This window comes from Gallinula chloropus (genome assembly GCF_964237585.1).
Source record: "Gallinula chloropus genome assembly, chromosome: 2".
Classification (NCBI taxonomy): Eukaryota; Metazoa; Chordata; class Aves; order Gruiformes; family Rallidae; genus Gallinula; species Gallinula chloropus.
The window spans coordinates 13,700,680-13,726,946 of record NC_140086.1 but is presented as its reverse complement, the minus strand read 5'-3'; the positions used below and the strand labels follow the sequence as shown (position 1 = coordinate 13,726,946).

The 26,267-nt window shown below is 45.4% G+C and overlaps 2 protein-coding genes and 1 long non-coding RNA gene across 3 annotated transcripts; all 3 read right to left on the bottom strand.

The window, feature by feature from the left end:
• LOC311205629 (uncharacterized protein C8orf76 homolog) lies at window positions 1-8,960 on the bottom strand. Its single transcript, XM_084280103.1, has 6 exons — window positions 8,799-8,960; window positions 8,603-8,698; window positions 5,221-5,364; window positions 3,923-4,440; window positions 1,448-1,580; window positions 1-320 (listed from the first exon to the last, which is right to left on the bottom strand). The coding sequence occupies exons 1-6, from the start codon at window positions 8,910-8,912 to the stop codon at window positions 114-116; spliced, it is 1,212 nt and encodes a 403-aa protein (XP_084136229.1). The 5' UTR covers window positions 8,913-8,960; the 3' UTR covers window positions 1-113.
• A 5,581-nt stretch (window positions 8,961-14,541) lies between these two features.
• LOC311188925 lies at window positions 14,542-15,298 on the bottom strand. Its single transcript, XR_014617142.1, has 3 exons — window positions 15,212-15,298; window positions 14,742-14,840; window positions 14,542-14,613 (listed from the first exon to the last, which is right to left on the bottom strand). It is a non-coding gene; the product is annotated as an uncharacterized lncRNA (long non-coding RNA).
• A 622-nt stretch (window positions 15,299-15,920) lies between these two features.
• ZHX1 (zinc fingers and homeoboxes 1) lies at window positions 15,921-25,904 on the bottom strand (the record flags this gene model as incomplete). The annotated part of the gene is made up of 2 exons (XM_084280536.1): window positions 15,921-16,746; window positions 22,748-25,904. One exon carries the CDS (start codon window positions 25,902-25,904, stop codon window positions 23,274-23,276), a length of 2,631 nt encoding a protein of 876 aa, XP_084136662.1. The 3' UTR covers window positions 15,921-16,746; window positions 22,748-23,273.
• Between the last annotated feature and the right edge of the window lie 363 nt (window positions 25,905-26,267).

Sequence of the window (26,267 nt, the reverse complement as noted above, 5' to 3'; positions counted from 1 at the left end):
TTTATATTCTTAAAATATATACAGTAAGAATTCTTTAAAAACGTATTATGAACTTTATTGCATGTATCATTCCATAATCTTTTGGAAATACAAGAACAAATACTACAAAACTTTTAAGTTACCAAAGGTGGGAGACATGTATCTGAGTGGAATTGTCTGACAAAGTGACATAAGTCATCTTGGAGATTACCAAACCATTTGATTTCAAATTCTGTGGCTGATGCAGTTACCAATGATGACAGCACTGAAGGGCCCACACATTTTACTTCACCCTGAAATTCCTCTTTTAGTTTTTCTGGTAAAAGATCCTGCCCCATAACCTGCAAAGAGAGTAAGAGAGATGGGAAACAAGAAAATGACTTGCAGAGCAAACAGCAAATACGACGTTAGTAACAGAGCTTTACAAGAAAAGCCCATGACACATGAGCCACACTCCATCCAGGACAAGTTTCCAAGTCACAGTCAAGTCTCCTGCCTATTGCATTCTGCAGCAAACACAGCGACCTGCGAGCCCAAGCGTCGCAGCTGCTCAGCCCTGCCCAGCTTCTGGCTGTGCTGGCACAGGGGGATTTTTACTCTCTGAGTAGCAGTGGAAATCTCAACGCCAACTCTGCGGCCAGTGTTCATCTTGCAACAGCACCAACACCCTGATCTCCTCCTGGGAGGTGTCAGGACAAGGGAAGCAAGAAGTTTCTTTTCCCTGAGATAGTCTGGATGTGACTGCCCTCTTATGGATGACAGCCCACAAGACTGCCTGTCAACCCGGCAACGGCTTGGCTATCGCTGACTTCAAGCTAAAACACTGACACCAAAGTTAGAAAGATCTCACTGACTTCCTTTGTTCCTTGAGAGAAAAGTCAGGAATGCTATAAATAGCACTAAAACATTTAATCTCTATGAGTAAAGTCATGCAATGCTACTCTCCTCTTTTGTATTTCTTTAAAACTAGAATCCAGTACACCAGGGAGGAAAGAAATCCTGTCAAAGCACATCTCTGTCTCTTTCTGAAATCATCTACCTTTCTGGAAGTGCTGAGCACTGCTGTGGCTATCAAAAGAATCTCCACTTCCATGTCATACTTGTGATTCACTTGTGGCATCTGTAATTCCTGAGATAAAAATCTGTGTTCCAGGAAATGTACAGCCATGAGGCATCTGCAAATACAAGCCCAGTGAGAAACTTCTCAAGCCAGAACATTCCCACAAGGAGAATCTCAGCAGAACAGAGATACACCTGCATGACACAGGCCAGCATGATAGAGGTATCAGTCAGTCCGGGTAACACACTACCAAGGAAACCCGCCCCAGCTAATTTGCCCTGCTTCCTGGCACAGTTAATTAGCTCAGGGGAGTGTCACTCTTACAAGACTCTGCACCTGAACTGGTTCAGGTACATCAACCAGCCTATGTACAGCTGAGAACCTGCACAGAACAAAGCATCCCCTCACCTCAGTCATCAACTGCAAGGAGTTGTCATCGAAACCAAGTCGTGCCACTTTGTCACCGATTTCTTTCTGGCCTTTTATGTTGTTCTCTAGTGCAAAGGACGACTGTTGCAACTGGGTGAGCTGAAGTAAGAGACTGAAATGAAAAAAGCAGGTAAGGAAAAAAGAAAAAATCAACCACAACAAAAAGAGCACAGCTGGCAAAAGAGTAAGTCAGCAAACCTAAACCCAACCCAAACACACCACTCTGAAGAGCTCTTCTTCCTGACTTTTGCCGACTGCAAAAACTGCGACGGATCGATCTGCTGTGGGTATGGTCTATCTGTGCTGTGACAGGAGCACCCAGAAATGCTTCTGGAAAACAATAAGCCAAGTATCTCTGGTTGCTCCAAGCAGGTGTTTTTCTCCCCATGTATTTATTCATCACAGGATTGGTAAGCAGCTCAGACCTGGTCGCATTAACTGCAGTACATCAGGGTCCTGCATCCTTAGTAGGGCCTAACAAGACAGCACCACGCTGCTGCCTGTGGCAGTCATTATCTTCACAAGCTGGGACGTTAGAATCTGGGGGTTTAGACAAATATCAACATCCTTCCCACACTGGCCAATCCTGGAATATTTTCTAAAATCTTTTACCAGTGTTTTGGAGCCTCACAAGTCATCACCATGATTTTGTGAAGGTCAGACACTGTGCTACCAACGTGGCTTCAGGTCATGGAGGGACCTCATCACCAGCTGCTCCGCTAGGAAGAGCAGTGGCAATTCCCAGAGGACTGTGAAACACGTCAGCAGAAGAAATATCTACATATATTCAACCAAGGGTCCACTGGGACACAGCAGAACCTTTATTGAAACTGTGTTTAATTCAACCTTTATGCATAAAACCCAAAACTTTTTTAACCACACTTAACGAATTGAAATGAAGCAGGTGTTTAATAATAAAGGTGTGTAGTTTTATGAAGGGAAGACTTAAGGTCCTAGATGGTTTTCATCTGAGCATTACAAACATAAAAATCTACAAATCTGAGCCAACAAACCACTTGTAACTTCAATAAAGTTTTGAATGAAGACTTCAAAGTAAAAATGGAAAGCATTTTTAGTTTGTAAAGCGTTTTTGTTTCAAAATTTGCATCAACATAGTTTAAGAAAGAATATCTCAATGCAAATTAAACAGAACCATCTCTCCAATTTATTTTTTCTTGGCCAAACTGGAAGAGTCAGTTACAGATGATGCATTACACAGAACTTCATTTTCAACAAAAAGCAATACTAAGATCCCTTCTCCAGGTGCAGTTTACCCTGCCCATACGTTTATCCACCACCCACATCCCACTTAAAATCCAACAGACCTGAAAATATTAGACAACCTATTTAATGGATAAGCCCTGGGCAGAGGAGAAGCTTTACCCTGAACAAGTGTATCTGCAACTACAAAGCACAATAAGACTCTGTGAAACTGTGCAGCCAAGCAAGCAAACCCCATGATTTATAATTGTCTGAATGCTGAACCATACACCCTGACACAAGCCACACAAATTAAGATGAATGTAGCTTTAATATTCAACAGCAGTACTAAATCTATTAACTTCTCTCAAGAAGCAATTAAAGTCACCAGCTCTTCGTCTGAGTACAGTTAAAAGCTACTCCATCTTTTCTGACATTCCCTAAATCTTGCCCTAACAGGGCAGTTATAAAGTGTTCTCTGTAAACATTTCTGGAAGTCCATAAAATGGCTTTAAATATGTTTGGCGACTAATACATTACTGAGAGGCAAGGAAGGGAGCGGGGGGAACCCAGGACTATTTTAACAAAACCAATTCCTTATTATTTCTTTGAAAGATGATGTTTTGGGGATTTCTGTTGTGTGCAAGAATTTTAGGAAGAGAGGGAAGAGCATTTTAATGCAGTCCTGTCAGTCAGCTGTCACAGAGTTCACTTTTCAACCTCATCCATTATGCAGTCTGGGGTATTTGTTTGAAGCCTCGTGCTTGAGTGGAAATGTATTCTCATAAAATACATTATTATAAAATACATTTTCACTCAAGCACGAGGCTTCAAACAAATAAGACAGGTGGCACTCGCAGAAGGAAGACTGGCTGTCCTTCCCTTTGGGGCACTTCTGCTGCTGCCTCTTCAATATCAAACCAGGGAACAGCCATGCTTGAACAGGCTGTTGTGTATAATTACTTGAAAAGATTCATACAATACTGTCATTAAAAAACACTTTACTTCTTGACAGTGTATGAGGCTGGCTTACTCCTTCTGCTCAGACTGGGGCTGTGCACAGCTGCCAGGCTAGTGGATTTTGCTTTTTAGGTCTGAGTCAACAGCAAGGTGCTTGTAAGTTAGCACTGCCAACACAGAAACAAACATCTGAACTGAAAATATAAACTGAAAACACTAAGGCAGGGAAAAACACGCTTTAAATTGATTTTGATTGCAAGAAGTTAACATTATTTTAAGAAAACCTTTAGTTACCTTGCTCTAATAAATGAGGCACATGCCTTTACCCTGACTTTCTTCAACATGTTTTGCTCCCAGGGCTCGGTGGCTGCAGGTCTCCCTTTGTCTGTCCCTTCTGGGTCTTCCAAAGCGCAGAGACATTCTTTTACATCTTGGCCACTGCTACACTTCACTGCATTCTCCCTCTTTGTTTCTGTAGCAAGGCTGGACAGAGGGCCTTCTTTCTGGCCACCTGATCTGCAAGGCTGCAAATTAATCTCTCTTCCAGTTGATGTTTTGAAACTACTATCGCTTAGGCTAAGCTCTTCAGATTGATTCCGATGTGTTTCTGGAATGACCAAAGGAGACAGACTCTGCACAAGGCTCATGTAAGCTTCAGCAAGTAACTTCCAGTACCAAGGGTTGAAAGGATGTAAACAGATCAGCTGCTGCAGGCACGTGATCTTTTTTTCTGTGTTTTCTAGACCCTGATAAATGGCAAACTGCAGGTTGAGAACCGTCGTTAAGTGATCTGTGTTAGTAGCACTGTTTCTCTAGAAACCAGAGACAGCAGATTAGAACCAGGAGTGGCACAGAAATCATCCTTCAGAGCCTAAGGAAACATCCCCCAAATAATGACAGCACTAAAGGCAGCTGTTAAATCCTACAAAACTCTGCTTTTAATTGTAAATGATACATGATACAGATCATGCACCATCGAGCTGAGAGCATTCTCTCTAGCTCCCTTGTCCCAGAGTCTGAAAGGCAAGAAGGGCCCTGTCATTTGTTTATTTGCCTTAAGAGTTTTGTACAGCTGTCCTTCCTATGTGGCATAAACACCTTTCATATACAGTAAACAGCAGTGGTAAGATTCTAGCAGGCTTCAGAGCCTCTGGCCGCCTTCTTTCATGGGAAAAACTCAACCTGTGGTTAGATACTCTTCTTGGTGGCAGTTTGGCAGCGAGTATATGGAAATAAAAGGGAGTTCTGAACGGTCACTTTTATAGTGGAAAGATTTAAGCACTCATTTATCCCCTTTCTTATAATTCCTATTACATTACATTAATTCTGCCTGGCAGAGCATGATATTTAGTCCCTTCCAGGACTACCAGCCTCCCTGCACAGGGAGCTCATTGTGGTACAGGGTGTTCTCATTTCTAAAGAGTGATTGTATCTGCAGTGACAGTTACCCTCTGTTTACCAAATACTCCGAGCACTGCACATCCTAAAGGATTATACATGCAAAGATTATTTCTCCAGAAAACGGTCTGTATGAAAGAGCTACTGACAATATTTTTGTGTTCAAAGCCTAAAAGAACAATTGCATTATTTACCATTTTCTCTGCAATATCCAGAGCCTCCTTGTGCCTTCCTAGGCGAGACAAACACCGAGCCTGGCCCTCCTGGACATCTCGTCTCATTGCAATGTTACTGGCAGGTAGGAGTAGTAAGCAGTTGGTGTATTCACACAGGGCTTTCTAGTAGTATAAAGAAAAAAAAAAAAGAAAAAAGAAAAATAAGAAAAGAAATCCAAACCAAACAGTGAGAGATTTTCACCTAAAAGCAAGCCTGGCAGCATGTTTTATGACTACAGTCACAAAGGGAATTCAGGAACTGAAGTTTGCATTTTCATTTCTTTGGACTCCGCTACCACCTATGCCAGCAACAGATGAGAGCCCCAGTATAACAGAGCCAAGTCCAGACAGTGATGAGCAATCTCAATTGTAACTCATGTTTCAGCCCTGGCAGGACTCAGAGTGCATCTGTCCAGCTCTCCCCAGCAGGCCTGATCCAGAAGTGATCACCTACAGACCAGGCAGTATGTGGCATCTTCCCCCCCCAGCTACCAACTCAATAATCAGAGGACTCATCCTAATTTTGGGGGACTTTGTTTCAAATCCAAGACTTTTTCCCTGGGAAGGTATGAACTTGCAAGTCCCTCACCTCAGATGAGTAATCGGAGAATCCCGCAAGGAAGGTGAAACTCCATCGTTCCTGTAGGGTGGTTCTAATTTGCATTAAATAATTAAATATTAATTGGTCTAAGGAAAAAGACTGAGCAATACTTCAATAGCTTAATGCTCAGGGCACTCACCAGGACTCCAATTAACATTTAAATACATGAAATTAAGTATTCAGTGAAGCTAAGACTGGAGTCTCCTTTCCTCCTCCCCCACATAAGTGCTCAGACCAGAAGACTAAAGAGCAGTGCTCATTCTCCGTCTCTCACAATGAATATTTAATTATTCCTTGCAAACTCAAAGGCTTCTAACAGAAAGAACTTCCAGACAACAGACTCTAAATACTCCTTAGCAAAATGGCTGCAGTGTATTTCTTCCCTGGTGTTATGCTCACATTCCTTCTCCAGCAAAAGCAGGAGCTCCCCTCTGCCCAGAGAGTGCAGCAGCCACTGGTGAAAGTGGATCCGAAGGGGGACTGCAGGACACCCTTTTTGCTTTGCTGTGTGACAAAGGGATATTGTTTCGGTCACCCTAATAAAATAGCTTAACTTTTAGGTTATTTTGGTTTCAGTTTAGAATATGATTTTGATTTTTAAAGGAGGTATAGCAGCTATGAGAATATAAAGCATGTTGAGGCCCTTAGGAATAGGTAACTAGGACAGTGTGTGCCTTCATCATGACGGGAATCATTGTGGGCTCTGAATTAAAACAATGGGTACTGGTTATGGACACTGAGTCAAAACAATAGGTACCAGAAGCAGCTGGCTGTGGTTATGGAAGATCAGCCAAAGAGGAACTGAGCATGTGCAAGGATGGGGTTCAGTTGCAGACACGGTGAGGAAGACTATTGACAAGCACCAGAGGACCCCACTCCACAGAACTACGCATGCGTTGGGGACATCTGAATATGATAATGACTTCCAGGGAATAACACAAATATGCTAATCATTACCCTCCTCTCTTTGTATTTAAAGCTATCAGCATAGTTAACCAATGATTTTTATAGAATAAGAATACAGATAGAGCGAAGCAATCGAAAGCCAATCACTGCAAAGGTCAAACTAGAGCAGTGAGCATTCTGTGCAATTTTAAACAATGCCTTTGCTAAAAAACTGTATAAATATGTTGTGCTTTGTACCTGGGGGTGAAGGTGTCTCTGGAGGAGCTATCCCCTGTGCTCCCCAGCTCTGGAATACAAGAAGTGCCTGCTTATATGCTTTGTGTAGGTAAGTTCTTCACGACTGTGACCGCTAACAACATAACCCAGCAAGGATCAGGCATTACAAAACCCAAGCAGATTCTTCAGTCACCTATATCCTAAAAATGGGCACATCTTAGATCACTGCTGCTCTTGGCATTTCCTGTCAAGCGGCCCAGGCTGATGTAAAACTTATCCATGACGAGCAAAGCGATTACTACCCCCATTTCCTTATTTCCAGACCCCTTCCTAAGGTTGGTGCTCCCAATTTTGTAATTTTATGTGCAGTCCAGTTCTGGTTCTGTCACAGCGATCCAAGTGAGCAATATGGCATGAATTTGAACATGGATCACTGTGACAACAAAGGGTTAGGAAGCAGTGGTCTGTTCCACTGCCAGATCTGAGGGGGTGTCATTCTCTCCCAAGAGGGCACCCCAGCAAAGAGCAAGGAGCAATCCGCTCTTCCTGAGGGTCAGCAGCCACATCTGTCTGACTGCAGCCTGAGGCACCTCAGCACACTTCTATGAATCCCTTCAGGGCATCTTAGCTGAGACTGGAAAGCATCTGTCAGTTAGAGACAAGCAGCAGTAGCACTGGAATAGCACGAAAAAGCAGAAGTCAAAGCTAGCTGAGGTATCCACAAATCCAATGGGCAAGGCAAAAGGAACAGAGTTAGAAGTTGGCCTGAGGGCTTTGAAATCAGGAAGCCTGTAATGCAAACCATAGGCTGGGACTAGAAGCTATTACAGTTGAAACAAGAGGAGAAGCAGCTGATTTCAACCAGAAAACAAGGCTGGATCCCACAACTAGAACTACAGAGACAGGAAGGAGAAAATTGGTCATCAAGAACGTGGCTCAGGAAGCAGGCAGTGACAACGGGGTCTAGGCCTACAGCAAGAAGAGAAACGGGGAACATAAATGCACCCCAAAGGCACACACCACTGTCCAAAGTCAGGGAGGCAGCAGAGAAGTGGGACAATTAATGACGAAGCTCATTATGTCAGGAGACCGGCAACCACAGCCAGTTTTCACCCGACAGCGCGAGGGGAGCTCCGAGAACGGTGATCAGCGGCCAGGTGCCCAGCAGCGACCTGACACGGCACCATCCCCAGGTGCACAGGTCTCCAGCTGCCCGGGACTCCCACGGCCACGCCAGCGGCCAGCAGCTCTGCTCACTCCTGACCCGCTGTCGGGTGCGGATGAGCTCCGGGTGCAGGGGCGTTTCCGAACGGCTTCTCGCTGGGAAGGTGACGCGCGGCCGGGGCAGCTGCCGGAGCGCAGTTAACTGCGGCGGCCTGAGGCAACTCGGCCCGCAGGGCGGCTCCTCACGGGTGGCCGCGGCTGCCGCGCTTTCGGCACAAGCCGCCGAGCCGGGTGTAAGGCCGCGGTGGACGCCGGCACCTCCCGGCCCTGGCTCGGCCGGGAGGCTCTTACACAGGCACACACATTCGCTCCGCGCCCCGGGACCGCGGCCCCGGCTTGTAACCCCACGCCTTCCGCCGGCCGGGGCCCAGGCTCGGCCCGGGTTCCGGGCCCGTGCGAGAGCCCTGGAAATACCTCTGATTCCTCCCGCCGGTAGGCCCAGTCCGCCCGGAACTTGCTGGCTGTCAGCCCGTCGCTGCCTTCCCCGCCGTCCGCCTCGCCGCAGAACCACTGCGGGCAGAGCGCAAACCAGGGAGTCAGGGGAGCGAGGCCGCCGCTGCCGCCGCGCTCGGGCCGCGCCCGCCGCCCCCCCGCCACTCCGGCTCCTCACACGGGGCTCGCAGCACTTCGCGCCGCAGGGCGGCTCGGCCCCGCCACCTGGGCCTCGCTCCCGGCTCGGCGCGAAGAGCGAGTCCTCGAACTGCCAGCCCAGCGGTAGCTCCATCGCGTCGTACCGCGCCGAGCCGCTCCGCTCCACCCGCAGCGGCCCCCACAGGGCCTCCGCCCCCGGGACAGGCAGCGAGGGCGGCAGCGGCGAACCTCCGGGGGCACCGAGTTAGGGGCGGCGCGGGCTGGAGAGGACGCTGCGGGCTGCAGCCGCGGTAGGCGGTGCGGTGTGAGGGGCTGCGCAGCGCGGCCTGCCGGGAGCTGCAGTCCCGGCTGCCCCGGCCCTGCCCGCTGAGTGCCTGAGGCGGCCGCCCGCTTACAGGGACCGCGGGAGGGGATGGGAGCCGGCAGCGCCGGGCTGTCCTGGGGCCACACCAGGCGGGAAGACGGGGCCGGTGGCAGCCCGGGCGCCGCTGGCCTCGCCAGAGGCAGTTCCGCCGAGAAGCGGGAGCGGAGGAAGGCGCCACCCCCCAGCAGCCTTTGGCTCCCCGGGGGGCGGCCGGGCCTCCGCACCGCCCCGGCTCTGGTGGGCGGTTTGGTCAGAAGCCGCTGTCTCGGCAGCGCTCTAACATCGTGTGACAAATAGCGGAACCAAAGTGTCCGGTGCTTTGATAAACTCACTGCGTGATTGAGGAGCTGTTTGATTAGTCCCTTGGCCTGGTGCCCGTGCGGGGGTGGGGGGCAGTGCCTGTCGGTAACTGTTCCGTTCGGGTTCAGCTCTGCACCAAAGCGGAAAATCCTGGGAAATCCCGGGCTTTCTGAGACAGGATTTCCCACAGCCCCTCTGTGCTGTGCTATGGGAAAAGAGGGCACAATGAACAAAAACGGGCTGATCCTAGAGCTTCTTCAAGACTTGAAGGTTCTCAGGCACACTGTTGCTCATTGACAGCACCTAGGTGAAGTAGCTGTCCCAGCTGTCTGCCCTGCCTTGTGACACGCTACATGAGTCTGCTGTGTTTTAAACGTGCTGCAAATGCTGGTTTTGTCTTTCCACCATGCCAGCCTGTCCATCTACAAAGGTCCATTTTGCCCCACCTAATCTCCATGTGGGTTTGGAGGACATGAACTGAAAAGTTACCATTTTATTTCCTTAACCTGCAAAATGGGACTAATGAACCTTTGAAGACCAGAAGCGCTTTTGAAGCAAAAGCAATGTTCCTATGGGTAATTGTAAAGGTTCCCTTCTAGTAGGCATGTAAAATATGGGTTCTGTTTGTTGGGGTTTTTTTAATTTGATACATAATCAAAATATCCTTCCATACTGGCATAGCTATGACTGGATGTAGCATCAGCTGGTGTAAAACACTGGGCAGAAACTCAACTTTGGCAGGTAGATGTGACAAGAAGAATAAAATGGAATTGAGGTCTCTTGCTTCTAAACTTGCTCTTTGGTAAACATGCCCTCCTGCACGCAGGAAACTGCTTGGCAAGGAAGTCTGGAGAGTGTCAGGAGTTTGCTCAACATGCTTCAGTCTTCTTGTTAGAAGCACCAATGTAGGTGAGCACAGTCAGAGCAGCTTTTTGTGCACACCAGAGCCATCTGGCTTCCTCCTGCACACAGTCTCGTGTGATGAACTCCTGCAGCACAGAGGCAGAGTGCACAGCATCAGCCTGCACAGGTTTGCATAAGTGTCTAAAAGAGTTACAGTGCCTGCGCTTCTCACATGCACTGGACACACTTGGCTGGCCCTGTGTGGAGCCAGGAGTTCGACTCAGTGATGCTTATGGGTCCCTTCCAACTCAGGATATACTATGAATCCTTTCCCACTCCTCCAGGACTGCTGGTCTGTGCTGCAACAGACCAGTCTGATGAGCAAAGCACAAAAATCCAGCAGGACGATTAAGAACAAATCAAAAGGAAGAAAAAACAAAAAAGCAACATGAGTAATCAAAGCAAAATGTGGCCCCAGCTCAAAGGGAAATGCACAAAGAGCGAGGCACTCCCAGGGGCAAACCCGAGAGCGGCGGGTTGGCTGCCAGCTTGGATTGCAGCGTCCTCCAGGGCCAGGGGTTTCTGCCATGGAGGCCCCTGAGGACACCGATGTGGTCTGCAAAGGCTCTGTGTTGCAATGCCCAGAATGCCTTTGTCTGGTAAATGGGCATTAGGAGAGCAGCGATTCCTGACCACCATGCAGGGGGCCTAGCAGCTGACTGCGTGGTTCAGGTCCCAAGTCCTATGTAGGCATAGTATCTCCTCTCTTTTTCCGTCCTCCCTTGCCTGCCTCTTCCCCTCCCCCTGCCCTCCCCCCTCAGACATTTGAAAGGCTCCTCACGTATTTGTTACAGAAATACTGAAATGCAACTGTAGGAAATTCCTGTGCCTTGTCAGCACCAGAGATTTGCCCGATTTCTCCCCTAAGACCCAAGTCATCAGCATAGCTGCCAGAATACAAATTCCCACTGTACTTAAGTAAAGCTGCTTGCCTGAGTGTGCAGGGCATGATCTGCTGTGGGGCTTTGATATGCCTCAGCACTGGGCGAGAGCAAACATCGCCTCTGGAAGAGGCAGCTTGGTGAGGGCTCAGAGATGCACAAGCCCAGCCTGCACTGATGCAGCTGCTTTGTGGAGGCAGCTTCAAAGATAAAAAGAAGCTGTAAATGACTTTCTTCCTAAAGGTAGACAAGGTCTTACTCTTCTGCCAGCCTAAGCCACTGGCTCAGCACACGGACATCAGACCAGTAAAACAAATGGGCTCCAGCAGGCTGTGGCGGCCAAGCGAGTTCCTGCACATCTGCAAAGCTACGGTAGCTGTTCACAGGAACCTGCCCCATTACACCAGTGGTGAGGTGCTGTGAACCAGCTTCAGCCTCCAAGGGAGGGCAGGCTAGCGTGCTTCAGCTTGCCAGCAGGGTGAGCCCAGAGAAAGCCTGGGTGGTTAAGACAACTCCAGCAACAGGCAGGAATTTGTCACCCTGCCATATTGCCTGGGCCTTTTGGCCAGGAAAGGAAAATACAGCACAGCAGACAGAGCTTGTCTAGATCCTGACAGCCCTTCTCCTCCCCAGTCTGCTCTGAGGCAAACTTTTAATACAGTGTAATTCTCCCCAGTGTTTAATTACTGATGTTTTGACTTGTATTGTGATAGCCTCCACGGGTCCTCACCACATCCTGGCCACTCTTGTGCCAGGAGAATGCACACCACAAAGGTTTCAGAGACCATCAAGCACACACAGCAGAAACAAGAACCCAGGCCCTACCTCAGTAAGCACAACCAACACACGTTGGCTAAGGAAGAATGCAGCTCTCGTATGGTTTAGCAAAATATGCTGGAAAGGAGCTGGCCTTGGAAGGAAGCAAAAGAGACTAGATCCCTCCTGAAAGCAAAAGAGCTGCCTGCAGTGAAGGGGGCAGTGACGCCCACAGGCAACATTCCTCAAAGGATGGGTGGCTCCTGAACCCTTAAGTGGATTCTTCCAGACATTGTGAAATATTCATACCTTGAGGGCAGATTAGTTTTATTTTCAGACAGTTGTAACAAAGGCTCTTCCCTAAACACTTTCATGGAAAGAGAACAGCAGCTCTATTTGCTGACACTGTCTCACTGTGTCCTTGTCTCTTGCCTTTTAATTAGATTGCAAGTTCTTTAGAGCTGAGACCATCTTTCATCCTCTTTGCATGGGTCACACATAAGGGAATATCATCTGTGACTAAGGCAGGAGGGTAACACCAATACAGACATTCTGTGGCTAGGGGCATACAGAGGTTAACAGACTGCAAACAAAACTGCAGTTAAAGCTCTGGCAAGCTCAGATGAGCAAACCTTACTATGACAGTTTGAGATGCAACCACAAAGCCCAAGAGCGAGTGTCCTTGAACAGTAAGTGGTCACACTGAGGTCAAAAGACAGACCAGGTAAAGATACCAGAAGCCACTGACAGGCATTTTGGAAAAAAAAAAAAAAAAAAGAGTACTTTGTCTGAAACTCTGCACATCTTTAAAGTGTTGGTAGGATCAGATGAACCTTCGTCCACCTTGAGCTAGTTGAGAAACCAGTTCAGCCAACTGTGACCAAGAGGAAGCTGCACTGGCTAAATGTAGATCTGTCCTTGAGGAAGGTAACACCAGGACTGAACCAAGGCAAATGTGGCAACAAAAATGACTCCTTACTCCTAAAGTACTCACCCCCACGTGCTACAGGAGGAGGGTACACTGACACCAGGGCAGTACAGAGGCCAGAGGCTGAGCAGAAGGGCACTGGGCAAGGAACCAGGCAGGAAGAGGTGACGGGAGGTGGAGGCAGCCAGAGCAGCAGCCCTGCTCCAACCAGCCCCTCAGTCCTGTAGGCAGGGAATGTCCTTTTGGCCATCCCACAGTTCTAGTAAGCCACGGCAGAAATGAGTGGGGAGATGAGTGGTCATGCATCAGAGAGTAAGAGATGTTTGTTGATAGTAGAAGTTAAATATTTTTAGGGGTCCTTAGGACAGACAAGAGAGCACACATCCCCCAAAAGATGGTTACTCTGGCTGCTCTACCTTAAGATGGTGCATCCTTTCAAACCCCCAGCAAATCATATTAATAGGCCACAATCCTTCCCCCTCAGGCCTTCCAAAACCCAGTGAAGTCGTTATTGCCAAGAGGGTGCACTACACACAGATGTGTTCAGCTATTAATGGGTTTTGCAACTATTTTCTGTCTAGTAAGATAAATGAGGAACAGAATGAGTATGCCCTTGGGCTTGACCAGACTGCTGCTGAGAAGAGGAAAAAAACATTTTGGCAAGAAAGAAAGAAAGGTGATCAGGTGCCAGGGAGACTCCTGAAGCAGTGATCTTCCCCTGCACTCCCAGTCACTTCCAGTCCTGATGCGAATCATGTGGCTGAACTGCTTCACTCGGCCACGTGGCTGCAGCCTGGTGGTCTGTGGATACAAGCGTGATGCAGAAGTCACTGCAAAGGGCAGTTATCTCTGATCTACTGCTCTAACTGGAAAAAAACAACCAACAGACTCCCAGTCAGGCACAGTGAAGTCTGTATGCATTTTTCTATGCCCTTTTTTCAGTTTTATCAGTTTGTCTGAAAACTCATTAACTTCTCCTGGCCAACATTGCACTTGTTACTTAATTGCTACTCATGATGAAACCAGGCCATGGAGAGACAGCAGATTTGTTACCTCTCTAGGTTAAAACTTTGCTCCTGTGAAGTTTTCAGGACTGGGCATGACTATGCAGCGCTGCTAGCAACTCCTCTAGGACACATTTAAGCAGCCTTGGCTGCTGTAGGCCTCTACTGTAATAACATCCATTAGCCTGAGCCGAGTTCCTACAATATTGCTGTCTTGCAGGAACAAAGAGAAACAAATCTAAAGAACTAGAAAAAATAAAACACACTACATTGAAGAAATATACCCAGCACTTTGGGGTGCCAGGTACAATGCCTGCACAGAAATCCTTGCAGCTGGACTTCATCTGAAGGCTCTGGCCAGTGGCTGGAATGAAAACACAGGATTGGGAGCAGTTACAACTGCAGTACTATTTGTACCATCTCCTTTGGTTCAGAACACGTCATTATTAGAGGCTGTTCTGTGGGCTCTCTTCCATATTAGTCCCTTAAGAGAGGCAGTGCTGCCATTATGTTTTTTCCTATTTGGCTTTCATTTAGGAAAACTGAAAATCCCTAAAAGAAGAATGTCTCCCAACACTGACCTTTATTTTCACCCAAAGACACAAATCAGCTAGGTGCGACACACAGTTGCATTCCTTTTTCGATCTTAGCTCCTTCTACCAAGTATTTTAGGGTAATGAACATCAGCTCTGCTGAGCCTGTAAAGAAACACACATGGGAAAGGAGTTAGTCACAATGCTATAGCAGTAGGAACATACATTCAAAGGTGTCATTTTACAGTATTTGAAGTGCAACAAGTCATCCAACAAGCCAGAACGTTACCAACCTCCATCAGACAGACTGAAGACCACCACCAGTGATGTTTCAAAGCAACACCAAGCTCTCAGGGAGCAATTTAACATCACTCTAGAGGGGACTTTCTGGCCTAAAGAGAAAAAATAAGGCACTGCAGAATGTGGCTTGGTATTTAGAGTTCTTAAAAATAGTAGTTGACAGTATTGTTATGAAAACAAATGGAAGATGGAAGGGGCTGGGAAGAGGAGGCTGGGAAGAGGGGAAACAACCCACAAGGCCAGCTGGTCTCTCGTTAAAATATCAACTGAATTGCAGCATTTTGGAATTGCTGATAACACTGTAAACAGAAAAGGTAACTGTTTAAAAAAAGGTGACTGCGTGCATAATCCAGGGCTTTTCATAACTCCCCCATTAGCTGACGGGTTCTTGAATAAGCATCCGCCCCCCACCCCCCCTTTCTTTTTTCTTCACCGAACCGAGTAGAACTATTTGGCCGCTCACCAAGCTGCACTCCTGACACTCATCTCCAGGCCTGCGCAGAGGCCGCTACTTCAGCTCGGGATGGCATCGTTCAGTGCTGACAGACGGCACAGCACAGGAACGATTCGATTGCCTCACACATCTTTGTAACGATGCTGGGTCCTGCAGGGAAGGTGGGGTCTCAGCCCCCCTGGTTGCAGCGCAACAGCAGCGGTAGATGGGTGTGATGAGTCACGCTGACGCAACGCAGCACGTAGCTTCAGTGAGCCACAGCAAGCCAGAGCTCAACAGAACCACTCACCTCACAGCCTACTTCTCTGAGGTAAAGGCACACCTTAAAAGCAGCCACAAAGCATGACGACCAATGGACAGGGGCTTCAGCGGGGAGGGGGTTCCTACTCGCCCCTACTCCTCCCACCATTAAACAGCCTTAATGGGAAAAATCACGGGAAGGTCCCTGGCCTGCTGACGCAGCAGAACAGTTCATCAGGGAGCTGCTGCACTGCCTCCCCCGTGAAGCTGACCTCAGGCTGGCTGTTTGGCCCAGCCAGTTCTCCAAATTCAACTCATCTGAGGAATTAGTGAAATTCAGTTTTGTGTAACAGGAAAAAAGGCATTTGAGATCTGGTTTGTGACATTCTCACACAGCTGTGGATCCTGGTTTCCACATCACCTCTTAAAGCCACACCCACTCAGTAAAGAGACATTTATTCCATTATTTCTCTTCAAATTTTTGGTACAAAGTTTATTTTCAGAAGTTCCCACGTGAACCTTTCTCCTACCAGCGTCTTTTAGGATTTTTCTATCTCCGATTTATTTTCTTTATCTGTTGAAGCAAAAGCAGTAATTGCTACAGAAAGCAATAATGGCAATATTACAAATACTTTACAGCAGCATCCATTTGTCTCTTTGCCTCAAAAAAATAACAAAAATAAATCCAAAGACAAGATCCCTACTGCCACAAAGGCTTCGGTTTGTAATATCCAGAAGTATGCTGCGTTCCCATATATGAGTTGTACAAGTCCAGCACAACTTCCCAAGTTTGTGCAGAGCCTGATAAATAAGACACAGAAATATCAGTTACGTTATACTGTTTCTAAGAACTTTTACTCTGTAAAATGTTTGGTCACTCAAAGCTATAAGCTTAATCACATATCAAAGAACACAGGCAATAAAGCCCATCTTACTAGAACATATAGTATTAGGCCAAACAAAATATAAGAGGACAAAATCTAGTGGTCACTGAAGCCTCATCAAAAAAGGTCTAAAACAGAATGTTTCCATCGTGTATCAGAATAAAAACGTACTGTATTAAAATTTGATTTTTTTTTTTTTTACAAGCTGTCTTTTAATCAGTCTTCTATTTACAGTGCAGAACGTCTGCCAACTGCAGTAGTTTAACTTTGGCACAACACTAAGTTCCAATCCTTTTGAGTATTCAAGTCCTGTGTGTGTCCAAAAATTTTCTTGGTTTCACGAAAGATTAGGCCCATTCACAGTTAACCAGTTATCTTGAACTTTTTCAAGAATTGCTTCCCCTTCACCACACTGGGCAGCTACAAAGAAAAGACACTGTAAGCTATTGCATCATTCAAAAGAAAACTCTTCATTCTAAACAGTGACATTATTGTTGCTTCCATTAACATCACGTACACCAGACAGATCACACAGACAGCTACGTACTGGACACCTTCTAAAAACCTTGCTGGTCGTTAGTGAATCGTCTTCCTCATACTTCAAATACATAACAATGCATTAACTTAATTTCATTTCACATGTCAAACAGGACATTTAAATATATTGCAATATATTATAGAAAATTGCAAAGCGCCATCATTTCTGTAAACGAGATCGACACCTGTTAACTCTCCTGTGCACATGAAGAGCAGTACCTAGTGCCACATTTTCTATACAAGATAAAGACTTCCCAGGTAGGGCAACTCATTTTAGTGCATTTCTGTACAGACCATAAGCATACATGCAGATAGCCAGCTATGCAAAACTGGAAACGCTTTCATAAGCTGGAACTGGCGGTGGGGGAATGTTTTGACATCCTAATGGAGCTCCTGTGGTTGATCTTTTCACATCAGAGAGAAGACTTGAATCTTCTGTCATTCTAGTGGATTCTTTAGGGAAAGTTTCACCATAGGTATCTAGTATTAACTGTAAGGAAATAGCTTCATCAACTGGGACACCAGTGTTACATGTCTTAACACATTCTATGTTATGCACAGTCCAACATTCATACAGTATCCTTATCGCTAAAATACTTGAGAAACCCCAAACTGTTTTTATGCCACAGTATTATAACCAAGGATCAGTTATTTTATCCACCACTGTAGTGCTACCTGCTCCAGAATTAAAAAAATAAAATAAAAAGGCCAAAAAAAGAAAAGAAAAGGCCTCTCACTTCCCAAGCAGCAGCGAGCTGGAAGCAGAGGTACGTACCACTGACTACCACACACAGACCAGCGCTGCAAACCGGCCTGCACGCTCCCAGGTGAAGATTCATCTCACCTCACTTCAGATGTCTGCAGTGTCAGCGTCTGCCCGCACGCCCCAGCTGAAGTCAGTGTCTGACCAACTCCAGGCATTTGGGACAAGCCAGCCCATGTTCATTAGGGATACCAATTAGCTACGGTGTCCTCCTCAGACGCAGACATCAACGTGCCATCGAACGAACCCCACCTTAATTCACAGAAAGTGCTAGGGGACCCTCAGTTACCACTCTGCGTTTCACAATGCTGCGTACACCATTTTTGCAAGGACTACCCACTGAGAAAGTGCAGATGCTCGTCACCACAGGAGAAAAAACCCCGAAAGCCCAGACCATTAAACTTGAAAATGCTGCCTGTAACACCCACCTGTGCTTCACGAGCTCCCTTTGATAAAGTGGGGAAACAGTACAGAAATTTGAGCTATTAGGGGATTTTCCATTTTCTGTTACAACTCTCATTTTAAAAATCTTTTCCTACAGAATTTTAATATATCAGCAAACCTCAGGTAACTTGACCCAGTAAGTCTGTGTCATGCTACTCGGTAAATCTACTCACCCTAGGATATCACAAGCTTGACAGGGAATACAGGCATAACCCAGCAGCATTCAAGCGCTGGGCACCGAGCCCTCTACTAGCCCTTCCCATCTCTAATTCACACAATCATCCCTCTGATCACCGATACTATCTTTTCATTACTATGGAATGTAGGCAGAATTCTTTTACAAAGAAAAAATAAATTAAATCAAAGAAAGTAGCTATATTTCACTGCACTCTATTTCTGTGCATTCAGGTTAGCGCAGGGATATTTAATATTACAGCGCTTAAAGATTATCTTCTCTCCTTGGGAGATATGAATATAGACAGATACGGGACCCAGGTGGAGGAAGCAAATCATACTGTCATATTTACAGAAGCAAATACTGATATCCAGCCTTGAATACACAGTACTCCGTTTCGTGCAAAAGGGAAAATGCTCCCCACCTTAAACTACAACTTGGTTACTCAGCAGCCAGAGCCTGGTTGTCAGAGTCACTGCTGTGCTCTCCTCAGAGGAAAACAGAGGAGGATGAGAACTTATGCGTCTTTGGACTTTCTGGGCTACAAGGATTGCATAAGGCCATGAATCACTTTGTATGGGCTCCAGAAACACTTTCTCTGCTCTGTACAGATGGGAGTGCATTTGCCTGCCTCAAGAGTTCCTTGGCGAGCAAGATGACAATAGGCTGTTGCTCAAAGTCAGCAAATCGTGCATTAGAAAAAATTCATATCATGTGCAGACACTGTTTACTGGGAAAGAAACTCTTGCAAAGTTACAGCCAGACACCATATTTCACATGATGCCATGAAAAGCCAGTTTTTAAAATGGTACTGGATGAGGTTAAAAAATGGCCTCATTTACTACAGCGTATTAGAGATAATCCACAGAATTCTAATCATGAGCTACCAGGTATCTTTCCAAACAAAGCAGAGATTTCTATGTGCTAAAAATGAGTGACTGCAATACTTGTTCTGTCAGAACAGCAAGAATCAAAACCTTTTTTGCTTATCAACTTCTAGGTAAGTGAATTCTGCAGGGCAAGCAGAAGTCAAGAGCTTTCAAGCTTCTGCATTCTCCCTTCTTTCCACTTAGAAGCCAGCACTTTGTTAGCTCATTCAAACCTCCAGGGAGGAGTAGGTCTAACTTTCTTTTTACAAGGAACACAAACCTTGGGGTCACTGAGAGGTTGGTACTGGGAAGACAGCACTGGTTAAGGTGGAACTGTGCTCTTTCAGTGTACTGTGAAACAAAGGCAAAACATGCCACAAAGCAGCATGATGCTGTGACAGTGGATGTGACAGTGACAGTGCTTGTTTTCTTTCAGTCCCTCTCCATTCTGGCACAGGATTATCTTTATTCTCTCTTTAGCTGAAATCCAGAGACAGCAGTAACTAGCATCCCTGGATCAGGTACTCCCCTTAGGAACAGCAGATGAAGAGGAAACTTCTACCTTAGCTCCAGAGGAACTGGTGCTCACAGCTGAATTCCAACACAGCCTCCCAAAGAAAACTGAGAACAAACCAGCTACCTAGAGGAAAGATCTGAGCAAGATCAGGGTTCATCTCACTGTCCATATCAATCAGTGAAGCCTGGCTCATAACTAGTTCAAATCTATGAGGTGAAGCTCCACAGAAATACTGAAAACACCACAGGCTCATTTACACACAGTTCTTCACTGAGCATGGAAATAAACAAAACCCCACAGACACTCACCGCCAGGCAGATGTACTCTCTTGCCCTTCCCTCCCCACTGCCAAGGCAGCTCAGCCCAAGTGGCTTCCAAAACACCCCACTCCAGAATGGAGTGCAAACATACACATGCTGGAAACCTGAAATAAACTGGCAATTAATGGATTTTGTTTGTTCAAGCATAAACACCACACAGATTCTGAGCAATAATGAATACATACAACTGCTCTCTTCAGGCTGAACCCACCCAGATTCTTCTCATCCGAGCAAAACTGAAATGCTTACAATGTGCACGTAGCCCAAAGGAAACGTGGGGACTCTGCATCTCCCACTAACCAACCCAAAGACCATGGTTTAATTTATATTTCATATCCTGCAAAGAGATAATGTTCCTCAATGGGCTTTAAATACCACTATAACCACTGGAATACATGGAACTGTAGTATTTACAGCAACTGAAAATCTGCCTCAGTGTATATCTAGCCATTTTACTGTAAGATGTCCAATCCAACTATATTTAGTCTGATAAACAATGTATTTCCTCTTCCTGTGTTTTTCAGACCAGATGTGCTAAGGCCTGCCATTGTAGCTGTTATTTAACAGAACATTGCCAAAATGAAAAATGTCCCAGTTTAATCATATAATTAATTCAGATCTTTATTTCTTCCCATCTTTTAAAGAAGATTGCATTTAATGCTAACCTAAAAGCAGCCTCTGCTAAAAAAAAAAAACCAAAACCAAAACAAAACCCCAAACACACAAAAATATATTTACTTGGACAGGTTGCTTGGGTGGATTTGGGGTTTTTTTTTGAAAGAAAATTAATTCTGGGTCACCCTTAAGGATTAAGGCAACTCCAGATTTTGCTTGCTAGAGACATATTTCCAAGGATTTTAAGGGTCTGCTTTAATATTTTTGGAAACTTAAAAATAGCATCTCTATCTCTTAATAGCTTTGTCCTTTCCCGCTCAGCAAGCACTGATTTTTGACCCTGTTGGTATTCCCAGCAGAGCTTGAAGCTAACATGAATCTTTCTTGTGTCTGCTGGCATCTACAGCAGCCTCATCCGTACCACCACCAGCCAAACAGGAGTCCCTCCCAACCACAGGCTGCAGTCAACGCTGAAAAGGCCAGATCCTGATCTCTCTTACACCACCTCACATCCAGAGCCATAAACACTCCAATGACAACATGGTTTTGCTTCTTCCCTACCCCAAAATTAAACCAAGGGGTTCTTGGCCAGCCCTCCCTAGTACCATTGGCCACTTTGTGCCTCACCAATTTGAGTTCTGGGAGCCAGGAAATCATTTCATCATAAAATTCACATCACACACCAAAAGCCATTACTTTTTTCTTCCAAGCAACATCAGCCAGAAGAGCTCACTCAAGAAAATGGCCTTCACACAGAACATCCTCAGGCACCTGAGGCAGCCTGTCCAACCTGAGGGCACAAGGGCAGTTAGAAGTGCCCAGAGAGGAGGGTGAGCTAACTGTATTTTTTTTTTCCTCTGTCAGACTTTAATCCCTTTCTTGCTTTGACCTGGGTTCCACCCACAATCAGGTATGACGAATAGATCTAACGCAGATTCTCCTGCTTCAAAAAATCATGACTACAAAGGACTTTCTTGGTCTTTTGACAGTTATCACAGTGAAGAAGAAAGAGTAATTCCAGATTAGGTTCCTGGAAATGTGGAAACACAAGGACACATTTTCTCTACACTCATCTGTCTCCCATTGGTTACCAGATGCAGAAGCCTACAGATGTAGGACAGGACCTAAAGATGCTGACAGATGTTCAAAAGGAGATTGCTAGTATCCTTTCTATTGGCGCCAATGTAAAATGAGACAATGCTGGCAACAGCAGCACCAATTCATCACCAGCTTTTGACATTTAAATATAAAGTAACTTATCCCTAAAAAATGCAGACCAGCAGTAGCAAGAGCACACACTACTCTTCCTCAGAGTACCAGCTCTCCAGAATGCCAGCTATCTGCCTAAATGAACCTGCATGAATTTGGCCCGCTGTTTTTAAGCTGATAATCCAAACTCTACAATTTCCATGTCTTAAAATGGCTTTTTTAAAAAAATCTTTTTAAAAGATGTTTATTCAATATGTAGATGTTCCATATCAGATTAAATTCTTTCTAGAGTTCAGTTCAGGTAGATCAAAACACCTCCAAAAGTAAGTGCTTTCACCCAGCAGCCCTAAGGACAATCAGCACAGTGCCAAACTCGGTCCATTAGGGTGAATTTCAGTTAAACTTGCACGCAAACCATTCGGCTGGGCTAGTGCTGAGGAACAGCTGAACACTAGCACACTTATGGCTCCTAAGCATCTAAAACTTAATTCTGTATGAGAATTAAACATCATGTCATTGCCACAACTTACTTAAAACCCTTTTTTACTAGCACCCAAAGATGCTTTTCATCTCTGTGTCTGTGTATTCTTACAAACCCCAAAGCAACTCCAAACAAATTTCAGGTAGTTTCCACCTCACATTGACCTCAGAATTCAGTGTAAGATTTCAAGAAATTTTTCTTTTCAGCTAGAAATATACATACTTTTCTTACCATTTCCAACAAAGGAAAGAATGCACAAGCTAAAACCAAATGTTACTAACAACTGCATCAAGTCTGTCAGGCATTTAAATTAAATTGATGTAGGATACACTGATTAAATGTAATAAAAAGCATCTTCTAGCATCAGACTCATTCAGCTAATAATTATCAATAAGGAACATTTCAGCACAAGTTCTGTAAACCCAAAACACTCTGAAGATATGCAAAAGGTGCCAGTATCACCTTATTTTCTTAAGCCAAGCAATCCTCACCCCTAAATTCATTGATTCCTTTGTCACACTTTCCCATTCGCTTTTGAACTCTTTCCTTATGAAACAAACTCAGGCCTTGAAACCTTTCAGATGAAGCGATGTTTGCAAAAAGCCATCTTAGGTTTTTTGTATTTTCCTCCTTCATGAGCAATGTTCTCCTACACCAACGAAAGAAAAGTGCGTTTTTTTGGAATTAAACAACATAAGGCAATTAAATACTGAGAAGCAGTCAGGTGAGTGATGAACATGAGCCTTCCCATTGGTCATGTGGAAGGAGGAGGAGCTGAACTGGATCTGATGTATAACCTCATGTCCTAGGCTAGGCCTGAGGGTGTCCATCTCTTGTAGCTAGGAAGCAAATAGTTGTTGCTTACACAGGTAGCATCTTGCCCATGTTCTTTTAGGTGGAAGGAAGATGCTAAGCAGGTGCTTGTTAAACTGAAGGCCATGAAAAAATCATTTGGCTCTTCACCGTAACATCAAACCTAATCCATAGGTTTTTGGCTGCCAAATCCCAAATTGCACATCAATCTGATTTTGAAAGTTTACGCTTAACATGTCGGGGGGGTTCCCAAGTATCACTATCATCCGTTTCTTCCTCGTCTTCCTGATCTTCCAGCATTTCGTCTTCCTCCTCATTCTCATCAAACAGTTCTATGCCAAGATCTAATCTTCGTTGCCTTTCTGCAAACCACTCTCTGACCTGTTCATACCCCATGTGAGATTTGGCTACCAGTTCATCGAGGTCTTGCTCATTAAGGAATTTGTGCTTCATATAGTAGTCCTTCAGGATTGCTGTTCCAGTTTTGAATTTTATGACAGACACACCTCTGTCCCAGCAATTTAACCTCTTGCTACCCCGAGGCCTCCCCCGCGGCCTCCCTCTCCCCCTCCCTTTTGGTCTTCCTCTCCCTCTCTTCCTTGCAAAGCCTTGGCCATTCAGACTGTTTGCATTGGTGCTCTGGTAATAATAATACCATTTCAATCCACCGTTTTTCCAGGCATAGCGAGTATCTCCAAACCAGCTCACAATTTCTGATCTCGGGAGCCCAGTTTCTTCTGCCAGCTTGTTGTACTCCTGTGGAGATGGCCACTGAGTGCGCACAAAAGAACTTTTAAGCATATGCAACTGCTCTGGTGACTTCTTGCCTATTTTGCTTGAAGAGGAACACCCTGATTTTGCTGCTGCTGCTGCTCCATCTCCCACAGATGTCTCTCCAGCCTCTTCTTTTGAGCTGCCTGCATTGCTCTCATTCAAGTCAGGCCCCTCTTCCTTTAAGACATTTGATTTCCTTCTTTCTGTAAACCAGGCATCAATCTCTCTCCTGGTCAGTTTGGTTTGGGCTCTTAACCTATTCATCTCTTCGTCAGTAAGAACAGGGTTATTAAGAAAACTTGCTTGGAGGACTTGCAGTTGTTCAGCTGTCTTCTCTTTGAATTTCTGTGGGGCGAAATCAGGAAGAGTGCTCCATGATGCCTTGCTCTGTGGAGTGACTCCTGTGGGGGACTCGTTCATTTCATCACTTGAATCAATAACAATGGTGGCACATGAATCGCTGTTGAGATGAATCCCATGGTTATTCTTTGAGTTTCTCTGATTGTAGCGCGTATCACTGAACCACTTTTTGATCTCTCCTTTAGTGAGGCCTGTTATTTTCATAAGTCTGACAATTTCCGAATCCTGAGGAAACTGATTTTTAAGGTAACTGACTTTCAGTTCTGCCAGTTGCTCCTTAGTTTTTTTTGCTCGGATGCCAAAGGAGTCGGGATTCACCAGCGCAGATTCGTTTTTGATAGGCTGAGGGGCAGGAACAGCAGCTACTTGTTTGGTTTCTGCAACGGGCTGAGCAGTGTGAATCTGACTCTTCTGCAACTGTGTTTGGTTTGGGACTCCCGCTACAGTCAAAGCTATTGGGGCTGTTACTGGTAAGGTATTTGCGCCTGCAACTTGTGTGAGAACAAGTCCTGGCTGACCAACTATTTGGCATGTCTGTAAAATTGAAGGTAAACCATTGCTAGTGGCAGAAATGTGTGCTGGAATAACAGTAATTGTCTGTGGCACAGTATGCACTGTGCCATTAAATTGTTTCCTCCTTGCTTCTTCTACTTCCTCCGGTGTCCAGCTCACACCATGTTTCAGACGCTGGGCAGAAAACCATATTTTAATCTGTTCCTCTGTGTACTTTGCTTGAGTGGAAAGAACAGTGATTTCTGACATGGTTGGATATGGGAATTTGTTATAGGTGTTAAGCAAAAGAGGATTGTTATCCAAAGCAGTATTATAGGCTGGAATGCTATTTACAGGTATTAGGACTTTTGGAATTAGATTTGAGTTCTGTGGAGCTGTAACAGCTGTTATGACCTGTGCTACCCCAGGCTGCAGCACCGGTGCTGGAGTCACTACTGCACTAGCCAAGTCTGCTGCACTGCAAACAACTGAATGGCTCGCTTTTGACTCAGAGACTGAGGGTGGTGGCACGTTTTCTACTGTTTCTTCAGAGTTTGGCTCATTTTCCGTTCCCTTTTCTTCACCAGGAATGTCATCAACTACACTGTGGAAAACAGCAATACGTTTAGTCTCAGTTTTGTTTTTCATCATTTTCATAATAGGAGTTTTGCTAATTGAGATCCCTGATGAGGGGACCTCAGAAGAGTCAGCCTGTTCAGCGTTTTCTTCTCTAACGAAACTCCCATCAAAAGTGAGATCATTCACTGTTTGTTCAAAGATTGTCTGATTGTTACGTTTCACCATGGTCAATTTAAAGTTTTCCTCTCCAGGGTGGTACTTCAAATTATGTTCTGAGAGCGCATCATATCTTTTGGTAAGGAAATTGCATTCTACACAAACGTAGGATGAATTTAATACTACATGGGGATGTTCTGAATCCACGTGAAAAGTAAACATATTGAGATCTGGAGTTTGAAAAGTACAGTATTTACACTCGTAACCACCTTCTACTTTGTTTGTATTTTTCTGATTGTCTGAATCCTCATACTCATGCACATCCTCATCACTCGTTACGCTCTCTGCTGTAGGGTTATCTGCTGGCGTGAGCACAGGTGGTCCTTCCTCCAAGTCTGATACCATTTCCAGATCTGGATCCTGCTCATTGGCTAAGACCATGCACGGTGTTGTTGATTTTCGCTTACTTGCCATGCCTGTTACAGGAAAATGATACTGACTGGTCAGATACAGACTTCGCTTCAAGCTCTTCTGGATGAATAATAATGGCTTTCGGTACTTCAAGTCAGTTCTTGTAAAGTCTCAACATTTATCCCATTAGCAGCTTTTCATTTGTAGTGCAATCAGATCAAAAATAGATAGTTGAGGATGAGATGTTGAGACACGCTGTTTTAAAGTCCACATCCACCACCTGCAGCAAAGAAGAGACAGTGGAATTAGTTCAATTTAAAGACTTAACTTCTATTCTGCTACATATTATGGATTAAGGTAATTCAGTCCTTTGGGGGTCAGTCTGCTACTGTTCATCCCCTTGCAACCAGCAGACCCGTTCCAAGA

Excerpts from the sequence above, each read along its gene's own strand:
- LOC311205629 (XM_084280103.1), bottom strand. The coding sequence starts at position 8,912 with ATGGAGCTACCGCTGGGCTGGCAGTTCGAGGACTCGCTCTTCGCGCCG. Across the intron at positions 8,699-8,798 it reads CGAAGTGCTGCGAGCCCCGT|TGGTTCTGCGGCGAGGCGGA; the intron begins GTGAGGAGCCGG and ends CTCTGCCCGCAG. Across the intron at positions 5,365-8,602 it reads ACCGGCGGGAGGAATCAGAG|AAAGCCCTGTGTGAATACAC; the intron begins GTATTTCCAGGG and ends TTATACTACTAG.